Source organism: Carassius gibelio, chromosome B1 (assembly GCF_023724105.1).
Source record: "Carassius gibelio isolate Cgi1373 ecotype wild population from Czech Republic chromosome B1, carGib1.2-hapl.c, whole genome shotgun sequence".
In the NCBI taxonomy this organism is placed as follows: domain Eukaryota; kingdom Metazoa; phylum Chordata; class Actinopteri; order Cypriniformes; family Cyprinidae; genus Carassius; species Carassius gibelio.
The window spans coordinates 10094577-10117727 of record NC_068396.1 but is presented as its reverse complement, the minus strand read 5'-3'; the positions used below and the strand labels follow the sequence as shown (position 1 = coordinate 10117727).

Here is a 23151-nt window from a genome sequence, read left to right as displayed (position 1 = left end):
ACATTCCTTTATGACAATTAATTATAAAAACAAAGATAGACAGATAGAGAAATATCAGAAATTTTGCATAGTTTATTTCTTTTATGTACCAGTACTTTACTGTATCCACAGAACACGGTGAACTAAAACAACTTTTATAAACCATTACGATTGTAAACCATTTAAATTAAAACAGATTAATCTTACAAAGAAAGTATAGACTAATAAAAAAATGATATCAATGTAAATGTAATTTTTCCAATATTGTTTGTTATCCTGATAATGTAGTCAGTCTACATGGTACTCATACATTGATTTTAAAAAGTTACGAATATAATGAAGATTATTGGATTATACGTTTTAAAAGAAAACAGTTTTTCTGTTCTTGATAATGTCACATTTTTACATTTGTTTCTTGCCAGTTCTTTGTATTTAATTGTGAAATTTACTAGCAGTTACTGCACCAGTTTTCCAGTCTACATACAAACAGACGGACCCTGTGACCTTAAAAGAGACAGAAGAGATACAGTTCTGATCGATCACTACACTGAATAAATGATTTGTCCAGTTTAGACTAATGGAGCCACCAACTGTTTTCAGTCCAGTTATCTTCACTTCTATAACAACCAGTTTTAAATCCACTTATAATGAGACAGAATAGAGTACATCAACTTACTTGAAGTGACATATTTCACTATAATCAATTATCTATGACTGAACTGTGAAAACATCAAGTGCTTTTTAAGTGCACTAAGGTTAATCATTTTAACTGTTATGAGCAACTTTTCTGTCAGGGTATTTATGTTATTGTTTTTGGAGATCAGCAGTCACAGTTACTTAAACCATATCATTTATCATTAGTGATCTAATAATCTATAATCTCATATGCAAAATTAAGTCAGTGGTGCCATTTTCTATATATTCAGCACTGGAAAAACAATGCTTAGCCAGCCTTAAGTCTAGAACCAAAGACCAGACCAAGGCATATTGATGCTCAACTATGATTTGCATTATGGAGCACAAGGTGTCAAAGAAAAGAAAAGAAAAAAAAAAGATGTAAAAGAAAAACATATAATATGGCAGAAAAATATAATGATACATTACAATTTTCTTCTCCTTTTATGGGCCTAGAAAATCACATATCATTAATGTGACAAATAACTAGTATGACTCAGAGATATTTAGTATTATTTACATTTATATATTATTATAGTATTTATTAATATTTTAAATGTGATTTTTGTTCTTTTTTTCAGTAATTAAAAATGTATACGTTTAAAATTTAAATTTAATTAATTTTATTTAGATTTTTTTGAATTCAACTTTATTCAAATGACTACTTTCACTTATTTTTAATAGTTTCTTGAATAATTGTGCTTGTATTTTCTGTATCACACTATGTCATCTCACTCAAAGAAAAACAAAATAGCTACTCATATACACAAGGTACAGGCAAAATGGTTTTGTCAACATTGTTTAAGGTTTATAAGACAATTAAATAGATAGGGCTGAAAATCAGCTTAAAACCCAACATGTAAATTTTATTCATTCATAATCAAATGTGAGTAAGGGACTGTCTGAAGGTAAATGTGAACTGGATCTATGACATGTGTTCTTAGGTTACATGTGATGTACACTACCAGTCAAAATATTTCATGTTTTTTTTAAAGAATTATCTTCTGCTCATCAAGCCTCCATGTAATATTGTGAAATAGTTTTACTATTTAAAATAACTGCTTTCTATTTAAATATAGTGTAAAATGTAATTAATTCCCGTGATTCAGTCTTCAGTGTCAAAATAAATTAAAATGGAGAACAGTTATTTTAAATAATTAGAAAAATATTTCAACGCTTTACTGTTTTTGCAGTATTTTGGATCAAATAAATGCAGTCTTGGGGAGCAGAAGAGAATTCTTTAAAAAAATGTTACTGTTAGTAAGTGTGGTTGATAAGACTGATATGTACAGTAGACTACATTCACTTACAAAAAAATTTGATTGTGAATTAGTTAATATATAGTTTAAGGCTTTAAAATGTTATTTATATTTTGAGGAATTAGTTGTAGAATAAGTTGTAGAGTCATTTGTTGCTATTCCATGTCAAACCGCATGGCGGCACTAAAAGCTGGTTACTCATGAACTCCTGCAGCACCGTCGAGGAAGAAGGTTTCAGTGGATTTGACATTTAAGCGTGAGTCGCGTCCTTTCTTTTACTGTCTATGGTCGCGTCGCGTGACTGGAGAGCGACTGTACTGCAGCCAAAGACGTCGGAGGCACAATGTCCCAGGCCCAGCAGTCTCCAGCCGACCCTGAACGACCAGGAAACTCAGTCGTGGTGTGTTCGGTAACAAGCATCACGTAACAAGACAGAAAATGATAAAGTGATGTTGCCAGGTCACTGTAATGCTGAATGAAGCTGGTCTCTGTAGTCTAACAAATACAGTAGACATCATTATGCATGAATGCATGCTACATCTCACCTGTCTTACTGGTTTTGGAAATTTGTCATTGTGATATTTTTGAGGGGTTTATAATGCAAAACATTTTTTTAGCCCAGTCGTCATAATAAATAATAATAATAATGGAAATATTTTGTTTATTTATTTGTTTGTTTGTGTGTGTGTAGGGTCCCGTAGGAATCGACTACATCCCCACAGAGGAGGAGAGGAGAGTGTTCAGGGAGTGTAATCAGGAAAGCTTCTGGTACAGATGTGAGTGGATGGCAAGTGCTTATTTTCATCATCTCGCTTGTGGTTTTATTGATATCATGAGTGAATTATTTCTCTACGTTCCTACAGCTCTCCCTATATCTGCCATCAGCATGGCCTTCACTCAGTTCCTTATCTCCAGAGGTGGGTTTATACTTTACGCATAGGATAATATATATTTAAAATAAATGCTGTTCTGAAAAATAAATAAATAAATAAAATACCAGTTTTCACACACACACACACACACACACACACAATCAACAGCACAATTCAACACTGATAATTATAAGAAATATTTAGCATGATTTCTGAAGGAGCATGTGACGTTAAAGGTGAGTAATGGGACCTAAAATACAAAACCGTTAGATTTCGCAATATTACTCTTTCATTGTATTTTTATTTAAATAAATGAATGTGGCCTTGGATGAGCCTAATTGACAACAAAATTAAAATTATAATAATAATAATAATCATACAGACTCCAAACTTTTAAACAGTAGTGTCAATGTTTTGATCTGTTTGTTTTAGGTGCTCTTGCAGCCTCCGGTAGATTTGGATCTTTGCCCAAAGTTGCTTGTGAGTACAATTTAATCTTACTGAGATGAATAATTGATAGACAGAACATTAAAAGTGTGTATTAATGTGTTAAATATGTGTTAGTTGCTGGTGTTTGTGGCTACTTGGGAGGGAAGATGTCATACATGAGGACATGCCAGGAGAAATTTAAGAGCTTGGAGAATTCTCCACTGGGGGAGGCGCTGAGACTGAGACAGCGGCACCAACCACCAGTGTGAGCACAACATCAGCTACACGAACATGCAGCATTTAACAGTGTAGTGTGCCATTTCTGGGCCACTAGCATTCACAAAATCTCAAAGGATTCATGTTTCACAGAGAACATTTTGAAATCTTTTTTTTTATAAACTGTGGTCAAAATGGTTGTCAAAACTGTTTGGTAACTAACATTGCATGTCTCTACCTGCAAAAAGATTTTTCCCACATCTTTTTTTATAATATATATATTTTTTATTTTTTTTTATTTTACATATTTCAGGTTTACCCATAAACACCCAGAAATGAGTGATCCAAACAAAGCTGAATTTGAGCCGACCTTTCAACTTGATGATCAGAGGAATCAGTCTTTTTACATTGACCCTATGTCCTCAGCAGCTCAGTATGACACTCAAATTACCGGTAAGTTAACTCATTCCCTGCCAGCGTTTAAAAAAAAAAAAAAAAAAGTTGCCAGCCACCGTCAGTATTTTTGATCACTTGCACTAAAATTTCATGACCCCGTAATATTTTGTTGTATGCATATTGGAACATGCAATACATCAAAATAAAGAACAGAGCCTCAACTATTATACAAACAAACAAAAAAAACATATTTTTTGTCAACACTTGTTTTTTTTGTTTTTTTTTAAGCTGAGAAATTTTGAGCAAAAGCTAAGAAAATAAATTTTTTATCAAATACTATATCTGGATCATATTCAGTACAATGATCAGAGAAAAGATGCATTAGATGGCTGCATGTACATCTGCTGACATACAGAGCTCATTTCTGCATCTTTCTTGTTTGTGTTTTTGATCAGAAAATTCTGGACTCATTCTGGAGATGCGTAATAGTGTCCCCCGGCATATAACAATGAGAACGCAGAAACCCAGAAAATTCTGGGTTTGGCGGGAAATGAGCTAAAAGTGCTTTCATCAGCATCATAATGGTTAAAATGATAATCACAACTACTTTGCTCAAAAATTATCACAACTATTAATCATGATTGCTCTCATTTGAGAAATTTCTGACATTTCATCAAAATTTCTTCAGTGTTTATTTTACCTCGTCTAGTTTTCTAATTTATCATGTTTCTACACACTCTCTACATTATGAATTAGTAAAGCCTTAAAAGGATAGTTCATCCAAAAAATGAAAATTCTGTCATTAATTACTCACCCTCATGTTGTTCCAAACGCATAAGACCTCCGTTCATCTTCAGAACACAAATTAAGATATTTTTACAACATGAGGGTGAGTAATTAATGACAGAATTTTCATTCTTGGTTTAACTATCCCTTTAAGAAGCCTCTCTCAAAACCTGACAATGAAATTCCTCATATAAATTCCAAATAATGTCTTCTTTTTATTTCTTTTGTTTTTTTTGTAACAAAAAGATATTTATTTTTAGCATTTTACTGAGATTAATGTTTGGTAATATTAGTTTGTCCCTGAGAAGGCAGCAAGTGGCGATGTCTTAAAGGATACAGACGTCTGTATAGCTTTAATTTGAGCAGAATCTTTTTACTCTGAATATTAAAAGAGTAGTTCATATTAAAATGTTACTTACGCAATTAATTGCCAATTGTTAATCAACATCCCTCCAATCCAGCAGAACCAATGAACGTTGAGGAGGATGTACAGAAGAAGCACATTCTGTATGAGGAGCTTCGGAGTAAGAACAGGGAAAACTATGACAAACCAGAGCCACTGTTGAAGCCTTCACCTGAGACCATCCAAGCCAAAAGAGGTGACACCTGACAATCTACTAACCCTCGTCATTTTTTATGTTCTCAAAACTAAAAAACACCAATGTAGAAAATAAAATGCCACACGTTCCTTCAGAAATCATTCTAATATGCTGATTTAGTCTGCAAGAAACATTTCTTATTATTATCAATGTTAATATTTGAGCTTAATATTTTAATGGAAACTTTTGTTTTTTAGGATTCTCTGAGTAAGAAGATCAAAAATGAATCTTTTTTAACATTTTAATATATGTTTTTACTGTCATATTGAACATTTTCATCAACTTGCTAAATCTGAGGTTATGTAAGGTTAGCTGTATCAAATTATTTTCTGTACTCTGTATTTCTGTAAGTCAGAGTTGTGTTTACATATAATAGCTTAGAAAACTTTTTTTATAGTCTTAATATTATTATTTATACACATTTCTTTTATTTGCAAACAGGGAAGAAGAATAAATACGGAGACACATGGGAGGAATGAGAGCTGCTTCAACACTGTTTTACTGTCTAGAACTGTCTTTTATGATACAAATGTCTAACTGTGTCTGACAAATGTCAGACATTGACTGTACCTGTTTAATTTAATTAAAGACCATTTTTATTTTAAAACTGTGTGCAGCTTAAAGGGATATCTCACCTTCAGTTGCTGGTTTCCACTGACATTTTAATAGTGTGTTGAGAAAAGAAAACAAAAAAACACTACGCAAGTCAATGGAGACCAGCTGAAGGTGAACTATAATTTTAATACATTATCTAATAATAGCAGCGAGATTTTTAATCTTTTATTTTTACATTCCTGAAAGATTGGTGCTTTTGCACTCACTGAACTGGTCCCAAAGCTCCATCAGCACTGCAGTCCATTTGCTAGTATTTTGAGAGTTTTAGCACATCATTACTGTCTACAAAACTGTATGAAGTTTGTCTCTCTTTTTTTTTTTTTTTTTTTTTTTTGTTGTCATTTCATTAAAATCATTTAGGTCAGCAGCACATTTGTTTCAAGAATGAGTTGTCATCTTAATACTTGAGATTCATAACCTCATAATCAGAAGTATGAGCAATTATTAGCAGATACAGTTTTGATAAAACTGACTAAACCACAATAATTATGGTAAAATACTTTGACATTAAACCCTTGGAATTTAAACAGACATCACAATATATAGTAGGCATACAACAATCAGAATTGAAAAAAATAAAAGAAACACAAAAATCAAGTTGAGCATATTTTATTTCTGTACAGACATTGTGCATAAATACACTGAAATATTTTTTTTGAAAAATAAAAACGATGTCCCAGGGATTTGGGATGACATCAGACGAGAGATAAAGAGTTGTAATTTCAGTAATAATATCGGTAATCACACACACACACACATACACACTTCATAAATTTCAAGTTTTGAGGTCTAATAGGACCAATTGTCTTAAGAGTACTGGGATATGTAACTGTTTTATTAACCTACAATTGGATACATTTACACAAATATAGTCCACTAAGAGAAAATGCCTGCATAGGACACCTGACCCAAGATTGAATCAATAATGAAAAAAAAAAAGAGAAAAATATTAAATAAAAAAAATCTCTCTGCCCTGGAAAACCCCCAATATTTTTGGGTTCAAATATATATATATTCAAAGATAAAGTTCTGTTTATACATACATATATATATATATATATATATATATATATATAAACATAACTTTTTAGACCCCCAATAATTTGTTTTAATGAACTGTTTAACCAAACAAACCTGTAAGTGTTGATTTGTCTCACTTGTGAACCAAACGACAAACAAAATGTCTCGGGGACAGACAGAAATAATCACCCACACTCACACAAATCAAGAAACAAACATTTGCTGCTCTTCTTTTTAAACTGAGCAAGTAAACAAGGATAAAAAGTACTCAAAAACATCAAAACAGATCTAATCTGTGCTGCATCACTACCCAAAGGTGCACCTGGACCACACCAGGTCCGTGACTTCAACTAGACTCCAACGTCCCGTCAGAGTACAGATGGTGCGTGGCACAGTCAGTGTTTGATTGTCTTTGTATATAGATGATCATTTGTGAGAAGGAGAGATGGGGAACTATGTATTGTGCATTGACCATGTCCATTTGGCTCTCAGCTAACTGAAAATCTGTTATTCATTCGTAACGTCCATCTTTTTTTTATTAATACAATAAAAGGGTTTAATTCTACAGTTGTCACATCTTCAAGCCATTCTGCACTGATCCGTTCCACAGTGTCGGGAACAGAAAGTCACTTAGCTAGTGCACACTGTGCAGTCTCTGTGATCTTATTGACATATAGTAGAAGTTCCAGTTTGGAGCTACAGAAGTTACTTCCCGTGGCCCCCTTGCAGACTCCGTGTAGTCATGTGACAGTAAAGGTCTCTCTTTGTGTATTCATGCACTTGCGAAACCAGAACAGTCTGTGCGAACAGTATATGTGTGTTTGTGTGTGTGGGTCGTAAACAGTGCTTTCTTGTGAGGAGTGCTGTGAGTGGCGCTCAGACGTGAGGTGAGTCTCTTGCTCAGAGTGTGGAGGGAAAAAGGATGAGGCCACATGATAAGACCATGACAGTACCGGAGAAAGGCACCTCAGGAAGACCACGGCGGAGGGATGAGCTGTAGCCCGCCACTGCTAATCCGGCCTGAAGATGGGAATCTTGGGTAGAAACTCTATTAGGATTACCTAGAAAAAGGACAGAGAACTGTTTATTGTATTTGAAATGGTCACTGTGCAATTAGATTAGGGTGGGTTCGAAGTTGGCTTACATATTCCATCATGTTGTTCGTGTCACACTTCCTTTTGCTGAGCCTCCAATGCAAACACAACTAAATGAACAGAGGGCATGTAGTAAAATTAGCACCAGACAGGAAAATACAAACAAGCAAGCAACCTTGAAAATACCTTGTGATACAATCTGCTGTTTTCCCACTCCAGTAACTTCTCTATGGATCTGCGTGTCTATAGACGAAAAAAGACATATTATTCAGTATGTGATAAGTAAAATCACTAGAAACGTGTAATTTAAGTATTCAGTATGTGATAAGTAAAATCACTAGAAACGTGTAATTTAAGTCCTTTATTGTGCATTACTGTAAGATTTTATAGATCTCATGATCACCATGGCTTCATTTATTCAATCAAAAATAGAAAAACAGCAAATTTGTAAAAACAGCAATATTGTAAAATATTATTCAATTAAAAATAAAGGTTTTCTATTTTAGAATTTGTATAATAGAATTTATTCTTGTGACGGCAATGCTGAATTTGTAAATACAGTTTTCATGTTGCTTTATCCTTTAGAAATCATTCTAATATGCTGATTTGGTGCATAAGTTGAAAACAACTGTTCGGTTCTGTTTTAAAAGAACAGCAATTATTTAAATTAGAAATAGAAATGTTTTGTAAGATTGTAATTAAATATAATCAGTCACGTTTGATGATTTCTTAAAAAAAAAAAAAACTAGTTTTAATTGCATCCATAATATATATATCTTTTTTTTTTGCATAGTATATGTGTGTGTGTACATTTATTATGTATAAAGAAATACACACCAATGTATAAATGTTACGTTTATATAATATAAACTATATGAATATAAATATATACATGTAAATTTTTACCCACACACACATTATATATATATATATATATACACACACACACACACACACACACAAACACACCAGGAAAAAATAATAAAAAAGTAAGGCACACTATGTGTTTAAATGTAAAGTTTTAAAGTTTGTCTTTCTGTTAAAGCACTTGTTAATTCTTCTGAATTAAAACAGTTATTCAAACTGCAAAATTGTCTGTATTAATTGCAAAAATTACATCCCCGACCCACAGATTTTCCCAGTATATAATTTTTTTTTTAACCCTGACAACATGCCATAAATAAAAGCAATGAATGATAAAGCTAAACTTCTATGAAGCAAGGAGCCTTCCTTGAAGTGACTCTGAACACACTCACCCTCTTGCTCAGACAGATGACCGGCCACAGACTAAAGCCCAGAGTACAGCAACAGCACAGACAGCCACACAGCAGCCAGCGCACGTTCACTGGGAGAGCCTTCCTCACACAGCTGTTCACACGGTTTATGCTGGCTTTAAACTCCTCTGGTGCGACCTGCCAATGAACAAATGAAGCAGGATGTATATGACCTCAGAATTACATGTGCTACTCCCCACATTGGGTAACACACACTTTTTTGGAGCTTGACAACCAGTTACCATGAAAAAGAGTAGCTTGAACATTCTGCTAAACATCTCATTTCATATTCCACAAAAATTTGGGGTGAACAATTTCTTTAAGCATTACATAAAGTAACAGCATTAACATAATTACTTCCTTTCGTTCCTGATTGCCAGCAACAACGCTTTTCACTTCTCATTGTGAGAAGTTTATTACTTCTACAATGAATAATTGTGCATTTAATAGTAATTTCTTGAGAGGGAAAAGCCAATAAATTACACTTACCTTTCCTGTAAGGGCTGAGGGAAATTCAGACTCAAATTTATTGCTCAGTCCAAACCTGCAGGGAAGAAAAAACGGTTTTGATTTTTGTTTTGATTAAACTGTTTGTCCACAAAGGCATACGTAGATTTACTGTATATCTACTTTGATAATTTATTTACTAAAATTAATTGTAATATACAAGACCAGGGGATGGAAGGGAGTGCTGTGTAAAAGTTTAAAGAAAAACGGTGTTTAAAAATATTAAAATAAATACATAAATCATATTTGATTAAAATAATACAAATTCATAAGTAAACAAATTAGTAAATACATTATAATTATAACAGTGCAGTACTGTCATTTAAAATATATGGATATATATGGAACATATTTAGTTTCTGTTAAGCTACACTGCTTAATATTTAAACATTTTAGATTTTATAATATTCATTTTTCAAAGTCTTTATACCAGAAGCTATATAGATGCCTTTAAATTTTTAGTATCCCATGCACAAATCATATTTGAGGATCTGTGGTATCTAAAATAAAAAACCTGGCACCAGAAAACAAAAATTAAAGTTTCAAAACTTACTTTCTTCTGTGTAACACACACACACACACACAAAATGTCAGCCTCAGTCACCATTTTCTTCACAGCATGGAGAAAAATGTAAACGATGACTGAGGCTGTCAAAAAGAAAGTCACAGGTTTTCTCCCAACAACGAGAGGGTGAGACTGATCACAGGGCTTTCATTTTTGGGTGAACTATCTCTTTAAATGTACATACGTATATAAGCTGCCCTGACAAAACCGAGTTGACTGCCTTTTAGACAGCATTTATTAGCTTTGTATGAACAACTGAAGATTTCAGTGCTTTCTAGGTTGTTAAACTATGAGTCTAGGACACTAGCACTATTTTCTTGGTTGTTGTAAATGACTTAGCATGTGTCCTGCGTTTCTAAACGAGCACTGTGCTCATAACGGCTTTGGTTAGATTAATAGTGGTTGATGATCTATGTAGGAACAGATCCAGAGCTGCCGGTGTCTTACACAGTGACGTGCCCGGATCCGCGCACTACCACCGGGTCCGGAGCGTATTTGAGCAGCTGCTCCTCCGCGGCCCTGTCCTCGTCCTCTTCTTCCTCTTCCTCCTCCTCGTAAATCTCATCAAAGTCCTCCATCATCGCCCCCCGCCTCGGCCTCTTTGCTTCCCGAAAGAAGCGCCGAGAAAGACCGTGTTTCGCTCAAGTTAAGCAAATATTGGCAATAACGTAAATCGCACGGCCGAGAAGAGAAAAGACGGCACAGAAATATGGAGCAAAACATCAACATCCGCCGACAATCTCGTGCGGGTTGATCTCGGGATACATCGCGAGAGTATGTAAATCAAATTCACAATCATTTGGGCTTTCTCCCTTTTTTTTTTTGTTTATGGCTTTCTCATCTCCAAATACGACCATACACCGGGGTACGACCATAAAGTCATTCCTGCCGCAGCAGTGGGAAATAATATATTTTCAGGAGCTAGTACCATAATTCAAAACTGTACTATTTTATTAGATACATTAAAGTAAATATAATCAACCAAGCTTTTTAATAAAATATTTCATTAAACAAATACTATTGTTTTTAAATACACATAACTTGCCAAGAAACAAAAACGCTCTAAATTGATCAAAAATGACAGTAAATACTGATAATTTTATTCAGCAAAAAATTTTCTAAATGGATCAAAGGTAATGGTAAATTAAAATAACTGCTGAACCTAACCTATGAATTCAGAAAAAAAGTATCACTTCAATAAAAATATTAAGCATTTCTAAAATAATATTGAGAAGAAATATTTAATTACCACCAAATCAGCGCATCAGAAGATTTCTGAAGGATCATGCGACACTAAGACTGGAATAATGGCTGATGAAAACACAGGTATAAGAGAAATTTTTCAATCAAATATTTAAATAAATGCAGGCTTGTTGAGTGCAAAAGACTTTAAACAATATGTAAAAAACAGCTAATTTACAAGATATGAAAAGACACAACAAATGTTACCAAATGCTCTTTTTTTAATCCAACAAATCAACATCTACATGGTACAACTGCACTGGAGAAAAACAGCAAAACAAGAACGGAAACATGAAAACAAAAAGGAAGGTAAACTGGATTATAATTTCATATAGCATGATTTGGTTGACAACCAACGCATTGATGATAAGAAAGAAGGAGAGCGGAGAAGACAGACAGGAGTTACTCCATGGTCTCCTGGTTCTCCTGGTCAGCAGATCGCTCCTCGCTGGGCTCCTTGCCCTCTTTGCTCCTCTTGGACTTCTTGTGCTTGTGGCGCCGGTGACTGTCACCCTCCTCACTGTCATGTCTCCGTCTGCTACTACTGTGACAGAAGAGGACAGGGGCAGAGAAACAAAACAGAGAACTGAATTTAAACCAGACGTACTACATAGAACATGCTTTCTTTTAACACACAACTTATTTTTTCAAAAGTACCTACCTTTTTTCTGTTTATTTTACCTCACATACTCCGAGATTACTGGACACAGCTACAGTCTTAATGAGCTAGTCATCAAGTTACTAATTCGGTTCAAAACGTCTTATGAATGGGTCATTGAATCATTCACTCAACCAAATCATTCATTCTCTTGAACACTAAAGATATTTTGAACAATGTGGGTAACCAAACAGCTGATGGTCCCCATTGACTTCCATAGTATTTTTTTTTCCCTACAAAATTTTTGTTTTGGGTTGAACTCTCTCTTTATTCAGGAAACAAACATTGCTGTGCCCATTGCTGTTGTTTTGTTTGGAACTAATTTCATTGGCACTCAAGTGCAAAATATATTGCCTGGTATGTCATATCTCATTTTTTTCTCCAAGACAAATTTGCGACCCTGGTATAATACCTCCGTGATGACTTGTGCCTCCCTTCCTCTTTCTCTCGGTGTCTCCTCTCCCTGTGACGCTCCTCCTTCTCACGGCTCGATCGCTCCCGATGCCTCTCATACCCTCTGTCTCCGTAATCACGGTAAGAACGATACCGCTCTTCGTCACTGCACAATACCAAGTTTAATTAATCATTAAAAACAGAACCAGAGAAACTAGGACTAATTATTTAAACCTTGAAAGGGTCAAAGATTTAGTTTTCCTTTGGAATAACATTTACTGATGAGTTTATAAACAATTCTACACTTTCAAACTGAAAAACAGAGTAGATCTGTGTAGTGAAGGAGTGGGCTGGCATCATCGCTCACCTGTTATAAGCCACAGCAGAGGGACTATGGTCTCTCTCATGGACCCTTTCCCTTGGCCTCTCTCTCTCTCGCTCTTTTTCCCTCTCTTTCTCTCGCCGAGGGTAGTAGTCCCATTGCTTTGGGTTGTCCATCAAGCCAGGCCAGGGGTTAACGGCTCCTTGCATGGGTGGAGGAAACCCACCTGAAAACGAAATAATCCCCAGTGTGCATGCTACTTAATTGAGCTTAATAAGCCTGGAAAACATTTAAGCGCTTGTGATCTGTACTGAGATCTAAATTAAATGAGTTTTTCAGGAGACAAACAAACTGGGGAGATAGTCACACACTACTCTACCTGTAGGAAAAGGGAATGGAGCAACAGGACGTCCGTCATATCCTCCTGGGTGCCCACTGCTGAATACAACACACAGGCAAAGTGTTTAAGTGCCAATCAAGGGTAACAGAGACATAGTATAACAGAAAAGTACTTTTCAAAAACTGTATGTATTTAAATCTAAATACAGGACCCTAAAAACAAACATTATATTATTACATACACAGTCAAACCAAAAGTTATTCAGACAAATTCAACATTTCTTAAGAAAATTTGTGACCAGGTGTGTTTGTAGCAATACCCAAAAATATCAAAATTAATTTTATTTTATGCCAAAAATCATTAAATATTAAGTAAAGATCTTGTACAATGAATACGTTATTTTATAAATTACCTACAATAAATATATTTAAATTTCATTTTTGATTTTTCATTTGGACAACTTTAAAGGTTATTTTCTCAATATTTGAATTTGTTTGCAACCTCAGAATACCTCAGATATCAGAATTTCAAATAATTGTACTCGGCCGAATATTGTTGATATTGTTGCATATCTGTTGTCTGAATATTTTTTTTGGTTTGATTGTAAACACAAATAGTTAATTAAATATGAAAATTATATTAAAATAATTATAATATCTACTTTAATAACATCTCATAGTTGTCAAATATATATATATATATATATATATATATATATATATATATATATATATATATATATATATATATATATATATATATATATATATATATATATATAAATTATTACAATGATAGCAAAGCTGAATTTTTAGTAGTCATTACTCCATTTTTCAGTGTTCTGCTTAATAGTCTTTCCTATCACTTTTGATCAATTTAACGCATCCTTAATGAATAGAAGTATTAACTTATTTGTAAATACCCGTCCATGTACGCTGATGTTAAAAAACTGATAGTTGAGTACAGAAGCTACACCTACTTGTCCATAGTAGGGATAAGGGAAGGGGGAGGTCCTCCAGTAGGAAGGGGAAAATCTACAGCACAAACAGAAACAAGATTTAAACAGAGACATATCAACAGAAAAAAAAGGGAAATTTTACACACAGTCAGTCATAAAGTTTGCAGATACAGTACACAGGTGCTTTGGAAACATTTGAGAGGTTAATCATGTGTTGCTTTTACTATGTTTGTCATGTTATTGCACATTCAACTTACTGGGTGGAGGGACGGTGATGGGCATCCCTGTTAAAAATACGAGTAAAAAAATACAAAGTTAAAAAATGCTATGAGAAACCACACTGTCAATGGTTTTGAAAGTGATTTTTTCATACATTCATTGTGGATTAAAAAAAAATAAAATAAAAAAATGAATAAAATTTGACAGTGGTCAGACTTACGTGGAGGTGGGATCAGAGGTGGAGCCTGACTGACAGGAGGAGGGAGGAATGGAGGAGGTGGCATGTTTGGAGGCAGTGGTCCCGGGGGAAAGAAAGGAGGAGGCATCTTGGTGGGTTCAGCCTCAGAGCTGGGATGTTCCGAAATCACCTACAAGTGTTCAAGTCACATGATTCAGTTCCCAGATGTGTTTCCAGCATTTCGGCTTTTCAGTGGACACTGAGGAGAGCATAAGAGCATGTTATGTGAGTAACCTGGATGTTATTCCCCTCCAGATTGTGGCGACGTCGTCCTTCCACCCTGCTAATGGTGGCAGTCTGTCCGCCAATCACATCTATGGTCCCGGGCGTCTTCCTGCAACAAATACAAACATACAGCTTCATGAAGGTGCACATACATTTCTGTGTTTTTCATCTCTGTATTTCAGATGCATACATAAAAACACACACCTTAGTAGGGCTGGGCAATATGATTATATATCAGATGATGACATATTTGTGCATCAAGTCTGCTTCGTAATTTACAGTGGAGAACAAATAAGAAACATGTTTGAATTCAGAAATACATTGCAAGATGTATCAGGACAAGCCCAAATGAGGAAGACCAGGTAATTGAGGGATGTAACACAAGTTTAGTTGGTTACAGTTGCCAGGCAGCCCGGGGAAATTATAGTATTATCCATATACTATTATATTATTTAATAATAGATTGTAATATTAAATATTTGTTTATAATATTTATAATTGTTGTTATGTGCTTGGCAAGAATTTAGTTTTAATTTATATTACAGTTTGTTTTTAGTTCTTTTGAGTTTTTCATCTAATATCTATATTTTATTTTAATTTAGTTTTGTTTCAGTTAATGCCTTTTTTTTAGTTAAACACCACTGCAGTAAATGTTGTGACTTGCAACATTTGTTTTGAATGCAACTGATCAGTTCGATCATTTTCTCATTTAAAAGTGAAGGGTGTTTGTGCAACACCACTGTGTTTATTACAAATTATCTGCTTTGTATCGATGCAGTTCCAAATTAATAGAGAAAATTTATCAAACATCTAAATATATTTGATATTGATATACATTTAATTCCTAGCTTTGGCTTTTCTTCGTGAGCAGAACAAAAATAGACTGGCAATCTTGTGTCTAAAATGTAAGTTACTCAATCCAAGCATTTCTGTACTTTTGTATAAAATCAATATTGCACTCATAAACTATATTGTCATTCCAAATATCAGCAGATATTTTGAAAAGCAACTTTATAACAATTTTATTTAAAATATAAACCATATATAGAGAGAAAGAGAAATGTTGGTCATATAGCCTAGCCCTACCAAAATGTCACTCCCAACTTAGTAAAAAAAAAACACATAAACCCAATGTAACATAATGCTCTAATGACTACACAGTTTTGCAAAGAAAAACGGTTCAGATTGCTGAGTCTGTTGTCAAAGCAGCAGATTTTTGCATTTTTTTCATAGTGCTTTTTTTTATTAAAACATCACCAACAGAAATAAACGGTGTCAACAATCAATAAAAAAAAAAAGAAAAAGACAATAAATGAAGCCTGTTTAATTTCATATTTAAATGTCTACTCAGGCCTTCTAAAACAAACCACGCCCATGTCACCTCCCACTTACGTATAATAGGACATTTCTTGAGAGGCAGGCCCTGCCCAGTGTGGAGGGGATATCCTATGAGGGCATGGGTAAGGGGAGACAGGCAAAAATGAGTTACTAATCCCCTCTCCCACATGACAGATGCGGGACAAACACTGTACATGCATTCCCAAACATAAAGACTCTGAAACTGGAGTGTGAAATGAATGAACTCCCCCCAGTGGATGTGAGAGAGAACATGTTTACCTCGCTGGGTTGAGACCTGCTTTATACAGGTTAGATGGAGAGGAAAAGTCTGCTTTAGCTGCATGAGCTGCAACTGTGATCTCCTTCTCACTGTTACCTGTGCGACCCTGCTGAACCTGAAAGAAGAAAGAGGTGGAAAAGATCAAATGGTGAACATGAATATATCAACATGCACACCTGACTAATAATTACTCATTTTATTACAACTAACATGATATTATCCGACTGGAATGTAAACGGTTGGGCTTGGAATCAGAAATCTATTCTTATTCAAAACTGATTCCATTTTTTTGCAGATGGTTCGGGATACTTCCAGTAATGGGGATGGTATAAAAACATTAAAAATATGCAAATATACACATATAGTTCAAAAGTGGGTATTTCCAAAGGATCATGGCTGCTAAAAATGTAACATTGCCATCACAGGAATAAATAGTATTTAAAATACTGTATCTTAAAATAGTGATAATATTTTACAATATTACTTTTTTTCAAATAAATGCCGCCTCATTGTGCATAAGAGACTAATTTCAAAACCGTAAAAAAAATTTACCAACCACTGAACCACAAACTTTTGAACAGTATTGTAACATGATCAATGAAAAGTCAAGAAACAACTTTAGGAGAAGTAAAGTTGTCAGATACAATAAAGCTGAAATGGATTTAATTTTGTCAAAGAAAAATCATTTAAATAAATCTGAAAGAAACTGTATTTTACAATTCTGCTGAAATCTGAAATGCAAAGAATTGTCTTCCAAATATTATAAATCCCTAAGAAATCATTAAAAGACCTGGAATAGTATAATCGGAAGCAGAATTGTACAAATCTTCACCATTTCCATCCTGAGTAAAAGTTGATTATGCTTACTGAGATCTTGCTGGTGGTGGATCCAATGTTGAGGATGTCAAGGCCCATGCGTAACCTCTTCTGCTTTTCACAATATGCTTTCCACGTGTCCTCATTAAAACCATAGTTAAAATAGTCCGACAAGTCCGCACCTGTAAACACACATATGCTTAACAATACATAGACTAGAGCTGTAATTGGGCCTTAAAAGTTAGGCCCGACAGGACCCGAGCCCGACAGGTTTCGGCCCGAGCCCGACAAGTACATTTTGATTGACAGCTTTTTTAAAGCCCGAACCCGTTTACAGCCCGACATTATTCAAATGTGCGCACGCACACAGCTCTTTTGCCTTTTGCCAACAATGAGCAATTTATTCATGTTTTAACATAATTTACTCATAACTAACGTAGACTAGACCACTTGGAAGTTGGAATAAAGAAATAAAATAAGTCCTCTGTGACATCGTAACATCTCAGCATTCTAGACATAGGCTCATTTAACCTATAAATAGACCAACGCACCAATAAAAACGAGTCATTTAAAAAAAATTAAATTAAAATAAATTTTAAATTAAGATGGGTATTTGGCAATAATGAAATTAAGATAAAGGCTCCGCCGGATTTGCTTTATTTAATAAAAGAATAATGCCAACATAAGCGTATATACTCTGTCAACATTATGCATTTAAGACTCAATGAATATTTAGTTATCATTTGAAAAACCTTTACTCACAGAGATTAGGCTAGGTCTACATGTTTATGTGGAGGAAAATGATTGAATCCACTGTAGATGTCTTCAGCGCGTTCCTGCGCTCACTGATGGTGCGTCATTATTCACTCATTATTCTCATTATAAGCATGGTCAAAACTTTTCCACACCTCAGAGTTTGCTTTAGTTGCTGGTGCAACCAAAACGTAATCACCAGAGGCAAGCCTCCGTTACACCTACTCAGCATTCATTTTTGCATCTTTCTCGCGCTAATCGAAACACATCACATCACCGCTCGTTTACCTCGCAAACCGGAGCGCAAGCCCGAGCCCGGCCCGAGCCCGCGTAAGATGATAGAAATTAAGCCCGAACCCGTCGGGTCCCGACGGGTCCCGTCGGGTTCGGGCAAAGATCTTCAGCTCTAACATAGACACCACATGCAAAAACCACAAAAGTGTCATGCTAAGTAAATACACACCTGGCTTCCTCCATGGTTTCTCCTCAAAGGACTCCATGTCCACTTCCAGGACTGGAACTCCATTGATGCTGCCTGGAGCTTCGAGGTCTATGCCCTTCACTTTAGAACCTACTCAACACACACTTAAATTATGTCAAGAACCGACAAATGCCGCTTTCTTTGTATGAAAAGGCATCTGTAAGTAAACGGATAATTTAGTCAGAAAGAACCAAGCTTTGAAACACATAGTTTTACTCACCTGCTCCATATGCTCTGCTGCCAGCTGACTTTATGTTTAGATTCACTGGAGTTCCCCCATATGCCCTGCACAATAAAACATAATAAATACATCAGATATCCAGTAAAAAGGTCATAAATGCATCATAACCCGGATGAATCAAGCAGTTTAATCCAAATCTTGTAACAAAATATGAACATTTTACATGATGACGTATGATCTAGGCTTTTATGTACATCCAAACATTGATATAGATACATAAAGCATATCATGATATGATAATGCTCTAATGCTCAGGATTCAGGGTTTACCATATTTGATCTGCTCTGTGTGCATTCATACATGAAGCCTAAATTAAATCGGTTTCTGATTACCTGTACTATCAATGGAGGCACAGAAACGTTTCAGGTTTTATTCAAAATGTCTTACTTTGTGTTTAAAGATTAACTGAAGCCTTATGGATGTGGAACGACATGAGAGTGAGTAAATGACAGTTTTTATATTTTTGGGTGAACGGTCCCTTTAAAGCACACGATCCAAGGGAGTTAAACCAGAACCCTCCACTGTTTGTCTGATCTCCTTCAATCTTCAACAGTCCATCATAGGGCTGCATGATATTGGGAAAAAAATTACATTGCTATATTTTATTTTTCTGCGATATATAGCAGCTGGCCCATACAATTAATGAATAACGGATCAACTACGAGAGCCTACATCGCACATCCTGCGATGTGACTATTGTGGATTCATACATCGTGGTATCGATGCTTAAACGACACATCGTGGAGCCCTAGTCCATTACCTTGGATTGTCAGGTTATCTATCAAACATCCAGTGTGAACCTTATTATCTTAAGAATGTGAGCACAATCTCTGGATGCTTACGCGTACTGTGGCGCTCCTGTTTTTATATCGCCAATGGTGACGCGGACATCATCATCGTCATCATCACTATCACTCTCACTGTCTTCATCTTCTCCAGGTGCTTCCTCCTAAGACAAACAAAGAAACTGTTTTTTGGGGTTCTCTTCATTTGTAATCATTAGTGCTATCAAACTATTAATCACATCCAATATAAGAGTTTTTGTTTACACACACATATATATATATATATGTGTGTGTGTGTGTGTTTGTGTGTGTGGTGTATATTTATTATTTATATATAAATAAAAACACATGCATGAATATATTTCAGAAAATGTATTTTTGTATTTTAAATATTCATATATAATAAAATTACCTAATTATTAGTTATATTTAACCATAATTAATCAACATGTTACAGATGTGTAACTTGATCTCAAATTTGCCCATTTTATTTATTACTTGCAACTGCACGCATAGAAAAACAACCGAATTAACACATTAAAAACTAAAAAACAAATGTACGTATCTCCAGCTTTCTCTATACAAGACTGACACACAGTTGCAGTATGATGTACAGCTGTAATACTGATATGTTAATTTATTTAAGCTGATGTTGAAGCTTAAACAAGGCATTTTAGGAAGGTGTGGACAAGTCTTAACTTTTATGAAGAATATCTCTTTGGGTTTGAGACTTAAGTTTTTGCAACTTTATGAATCTTGCAGATGTGCAAACAGCTTGTAACACTCCAAAGACAAAGGAAAACATGAAATCACATCATATGACCCCTTTAAATATATTTCAGCACAAAAGTAATCATAATTTAAATCAAATCCATTAGAAGTGAATGAAGCAGCTTACAGTAGTTTTATATGTTACCTGACTGGTCACACCATTTCCAGTAGTGGTGGTGATGGTGGTAGCGGTGTTGTCTGTGGTCGCAGTGACCTCCTCGGTAACAGGAGGAGCAGAGGTCGCACTGCACACACAGATAGATCAGCATGAAAATGATGAATACAAATGCAGATGAACTTAAAAAGGCAAATCTTAAAATTGGCATATGTTTTCCAGGGTATGCTGTAAAAAAAAAAAAAAAAAAAAAAAAAAAAAGCATGACGTGTTCCTGCAATGAATGTGTATGCAATTTGCATTCTAAAAGCCCATGTCATAGAATCTAAATATTATTCAGTGAAAACACCTGGAAGTAACAAAGCAGTGTGTGATCATCATTCAGACCACCTGTATACACCAGTGACCCCCCCCCCCCCCCCCCCCCATACACACACACACACACACACACAGGGGGCCCGCAAGGGAATCCTAAAACAGTGCATCTAACATTACAGTACTATAGTGAGTAGGAAAAAAAAAGCTAAATGTAGTTTAATAGAAATTAAATGCTTTCAAAATAATATTTTGACACTTCTATTTGGGGGTCTGTGGGATCTAAAAATTGAAACGCCACTTCATCACTAACAGTAAACATGTCATTTCTCACCTGATGGCTGCTGTCAGTTTGGCCTCCTCTTCTTCAGTTTCTTTACTTTCACCTTCATCTATAAAACAACAAAACAATGCATGAGCAACAAAATGAGTGTGAGCACAAGGTACCCAATATCTATTGGTAAGTATGTTAAGAGGAGCAGCTCATAATATAAATATTTAATATTTACCTTACAGAACCATGAACAGATTTGATTATTGTATTCTTGAAAATCATCTCAAAATCATTCTAAATGAGAATCTATCCGAGATCTGAATTCTCTTTCAGTCCCCTCAGAAAGTGAAATCCATTCTTTAATTATATCTCAAAGAAGCTATTAATATAAACAAAAAAGAAACCATTATGAATGGGTGAAAAGATTCTACCATTTTCTCAAGACAGTAATCACAAAAATCGTATATGTTCAAACAGAATTAACAAAGAGAATCTTGAAAAATATATATATATTAACATGTATCAAGCAGCGAAGAATCCGGTCTCAGTGTGAATCAAAGTAGAATCTCGTAAAGTAGCAACAGAAAAAACAGATTCGAAATGCAGAATTCTGAATGGAATCTATCAGCTACCATGGGAACGATTTTCTCAAGAATAACAGAATATCGAACAGAACCTAAACAATTCAGAAATAGATTCTATATCTATTCCCTCGTAAAAATAAATTCGAATTAAACCACAGACGTGAAGTTTATATCTAGTGACGTGACAGGTATCTCATAACACTGCAGTCAGTACAAAGGCCCCATAATAATTACGCATGCCAATATATGGTGTTGTATATCAATAACCACTTTTCGCCAAGCCGTTAAAAATAACAAAGAACAGCAGTGCCGAACAGATTTGGCGCTCACTGACCCCCGTACAGCCATTCCTCCTCCTCGTCTCCTGCACTCGCATCAGTGGTGGTGGTTTTATCCGCCTCCTCTGCAGACATCGTCTCCTCTGGGCTCTACAATGCGCTCCAGAAGCCAAAGACACGGTCAGATTAAAACCCACCAACCCCGAAAGAGCGCAAGGATGTTTCGGTGGGGAAAACACAAACGTGCATACGAATATACAGAACAAACGTATTGAATGATGTTTACGGAGCAATCCACACTTCCTTCAGTCTCTGTAGGATGTTCTTGCAGACTCGAGGACATCAGTTCCGGTTCATGGGTGTACAAATTAAAAGTCTCACACCCACTGCTTGACTGTTTGGACCTTCGGACTCAGTAGACGGAAAATAATGTTTCTTGTAATCTTAATTTTTTTTTTTCTCATGCTTAAATACTTGGAATGAGTTTAACTCCAGTATACACGTGTAATCAGTTAATTCATAGTTAAGATAACTGATAAAATAATTATGTATGAATTATTCCTATTGATCAAATTTAGGTCTCCCTGGAACTTTGGTCTAAGTAAAAAGTTATTGAATATGCATATATATCGTGAACATCTGTTAAATATTCACGAAAATAGTGCAATATATCTTTATTGCGCACATCAGCCACTAGATGTCTCTAAACAATTGCATTAAGTTCTTGGAGAGCTCAATATTCGTGTGATTCTTTAGCTTGTCATTAGGCCTGTGCCATGTTAATCCTAAGGTACAGATTCCTAAAACAATTATCTTCCTGGAAAATGTTTTTATATAGGTATACATTAAAGTAAATAATAAAAATGTCATATCATTTAATTAACTTGATATTATTGAATTACTAAAACGTAAATGGCATGATACCACGAACAGTTTCAGATCAAAATTTCAGCAATAGTTTTATTTAAACAAATTTCCTATACAATTTAGGGTGTGTGTTTTACATAAACAATAATGAAATGTGAAAATTTCTCACACATTCTGACAAATTAGATAATATTTAACTAGTTTTTTCCCTCTTGTTGTATAAATATAAAAACAAAAAGTAACAAACTTGAAAATGTTACACACTTCATTAATTCCTGTTTGTTTGTGTTTCGACCCTCAGTGACTGATCTCCTGTGCACATTAACCTCTTTGACCAGTTGTAGGAAACTCAGTGTGCAGGCTAGCATTACT

The 23151-nt window shown here is 34.9% G+C and overlaps 3 protein-coding genes across 11 annotated transcripts; 1 reads left to right on the top strand and 2 right to left on the bottom strand.

Moving 5' to 3' along the window:
* Positions 1-2123: 2123 nt before the first annotated feature.
* LOC127948696 (OCIA domain-containing protein 1) lies at positions 2124-6524 on the top strand. Of its 4 annotated transcripts, none has more exons than XM_052545333.1 (8): positions 2124-2322; positions 2605-2689; positions 2777-2830; positions 3218-3265; positions 3350-3479; positions 3744-3883; positions 5077-5211; positions 5653-6524. In XM_052545333.1, the coding sequence occupies exons 1-8, from the start codon at positions 2257-2259 to the stop codon at positions 5688-5690; spliced, it is 696 nt and encodes a 231-aa protein (XP_052401293.1). In that variant the 5' UTR covers positions 2124-2256; the 3' UTR covers positions 5691-6524. The 4 variants fall into 4 exon arrangements, with proteins under 4 accessions (XP_052401293.1, XP_052401295.1, XP_052401292.1 ...); XM_052545335.1 differs by having other exon boundaries at positions 2126-2313; XM_052545332.1 differs by having other exon boundaries at positions 2126-2322; positions 5074-5211.
* Positions 6420-11038, bottom strand: chic2 (cysteine-rich hydrophobic domain 2). The gene is made up of 6 exons (XM_052545338.1): positions 10734-11038; positions 9704-9758; positions 9197-9352; positions 8127-8183; positions 7991-8050; positions 6420-7907 (listed from the first exon to the last, which is right to left on the bottom strand). Exons 1-6 carry the CDS (start codon positions 10865-10867, stop codon positions 7857-7859), a joined length of 513 nt encoding a protein of 170 aa, XP_052401298.1. The 5' UTR covers positions 10868-11038; the 3' UTR covers positions 6420-7856.
* Positions 11039-11731: 693 nt separating this feature from the next.
* LOC127948689 (pre-mRNA 3'-end-processing factor FIP1) lies at positions 11732-22261 on the bottom strand. 6 transcript variants are annotated; one of them, XM_052545319.1, is made up of 17 exons: positions 21969-22260; positions 21111-21168; positions 20474-20591; positions 19633-19739; positions 18770-18834; positions 18532-18639; positions 17367-17497; positions 16499-16614; positions 16274-16327; positions 14891-14990; positions 14639-14786; positions 14457-14483; positions 14221-14275; positions 13281-13339; positions 12947-13127; positions 12599-12745; positions 11732-12072 (listed from the first exon to the last, which is right to left on the bottom strand). In XM_052545319.1, exons 1-17 carry the CDS (start codon positions 22045-22047, stop codon positions 11931-11933), a joined length of 1695 nt encoding a protein of 564 aa, XP_052401279.1. In that variant the 5' UTR covers positions 22048-22260; the 3' UTR covers positions 11732-11930. The 6 variants fall into 6 exon arrangements, with proteins under 6 accessions (XP_052401279.1, XP_052401280.1, XP_052401281.1 ...); XM_052545320.1 differs by having other exon boundaries at positions 11732-12069; XM_052545321.1 differs by having other exon boundaries at positions 13281-13336.
* Between the last annotated feature and the right edge of the window lie 890 nt (positions 22262-23151).

What these genes read in the sequence shown, in the direction of transcription:
- LOC127948696 (XM_052545332.1), top strand. Translation starts at nt 2,257, where the DNA reads ATGTCCCAGGCCCAGCAGTCTCCAGCCGACCCTGAACGACCAGGAAAC. An exon ending in GGAAAGCTTCTGGTACAGAT is followed by an intron (nt 2,690 to 2,776) that starts GTGAGTGGATGG and finishes ACGTTCCTACAG; the next exon opens with CTCTCCCTATATCTGCCATC. An exon ending in ATCTTTGCCCAAAGTTGCTT is followed by an intron (nt 3,266 to 3,349) that starts GTGAGTACAATT and finishes AATATGTGTTAG; the next exon opens with TTGCTGGTGTTTGTGGCTAC.
- chic2 (XM_052545338.1), bottom strand. Translation starts at nt 10,867, where the DNA reads ATGATGGAGGACTTTGATGAGATTTACGAGGAGGAGGAAGAGGAAGAA. An exon ending in CCTCAGCCCTTACAGGAAAG is followed by an intron (nt 9,353 to 9,703) that starts GTAAGTGTAATT and finishes GTTCATTGGCAG; the next exon opens with GTCGCACCAGAGGAGTTTAA. An exon ending in TCATCTGTCTGAGCAAGAGG is followed by an intron (nt 8,184 to 9,196) that starts GTGAGTGTGTTC and finishes TTTCGTCTATAG; the next exon opens with ACACGCAGATCCATAGAGAA.
- LOC127948689 (XM_052545319.1), bottom strand. Translation starts at nt 22,047, where the DNA reads ATGTCTGCAGAGGAGGCGGATAAAACCACCACCACTGATGCGAGTGCA. An exon ending in CAGCAGAGCATATGGAGCAG is followed by an intron (nt 18,640 to 18,769) that starts GTGAGTAAAACT and finishes TGTGTTGAGTAG; the next exon opens with GTTCTAAAGTGAAGGGCATA. An exon ending in CTTATCCCTACTATGGACAA is followed by an intron (nt 13,340 to 14,220) that starts GTAGGTGTAGCT and finishes TGTTGTATTCAG; the next exon opens with CAGTGGGCACCCAGGAGGAT.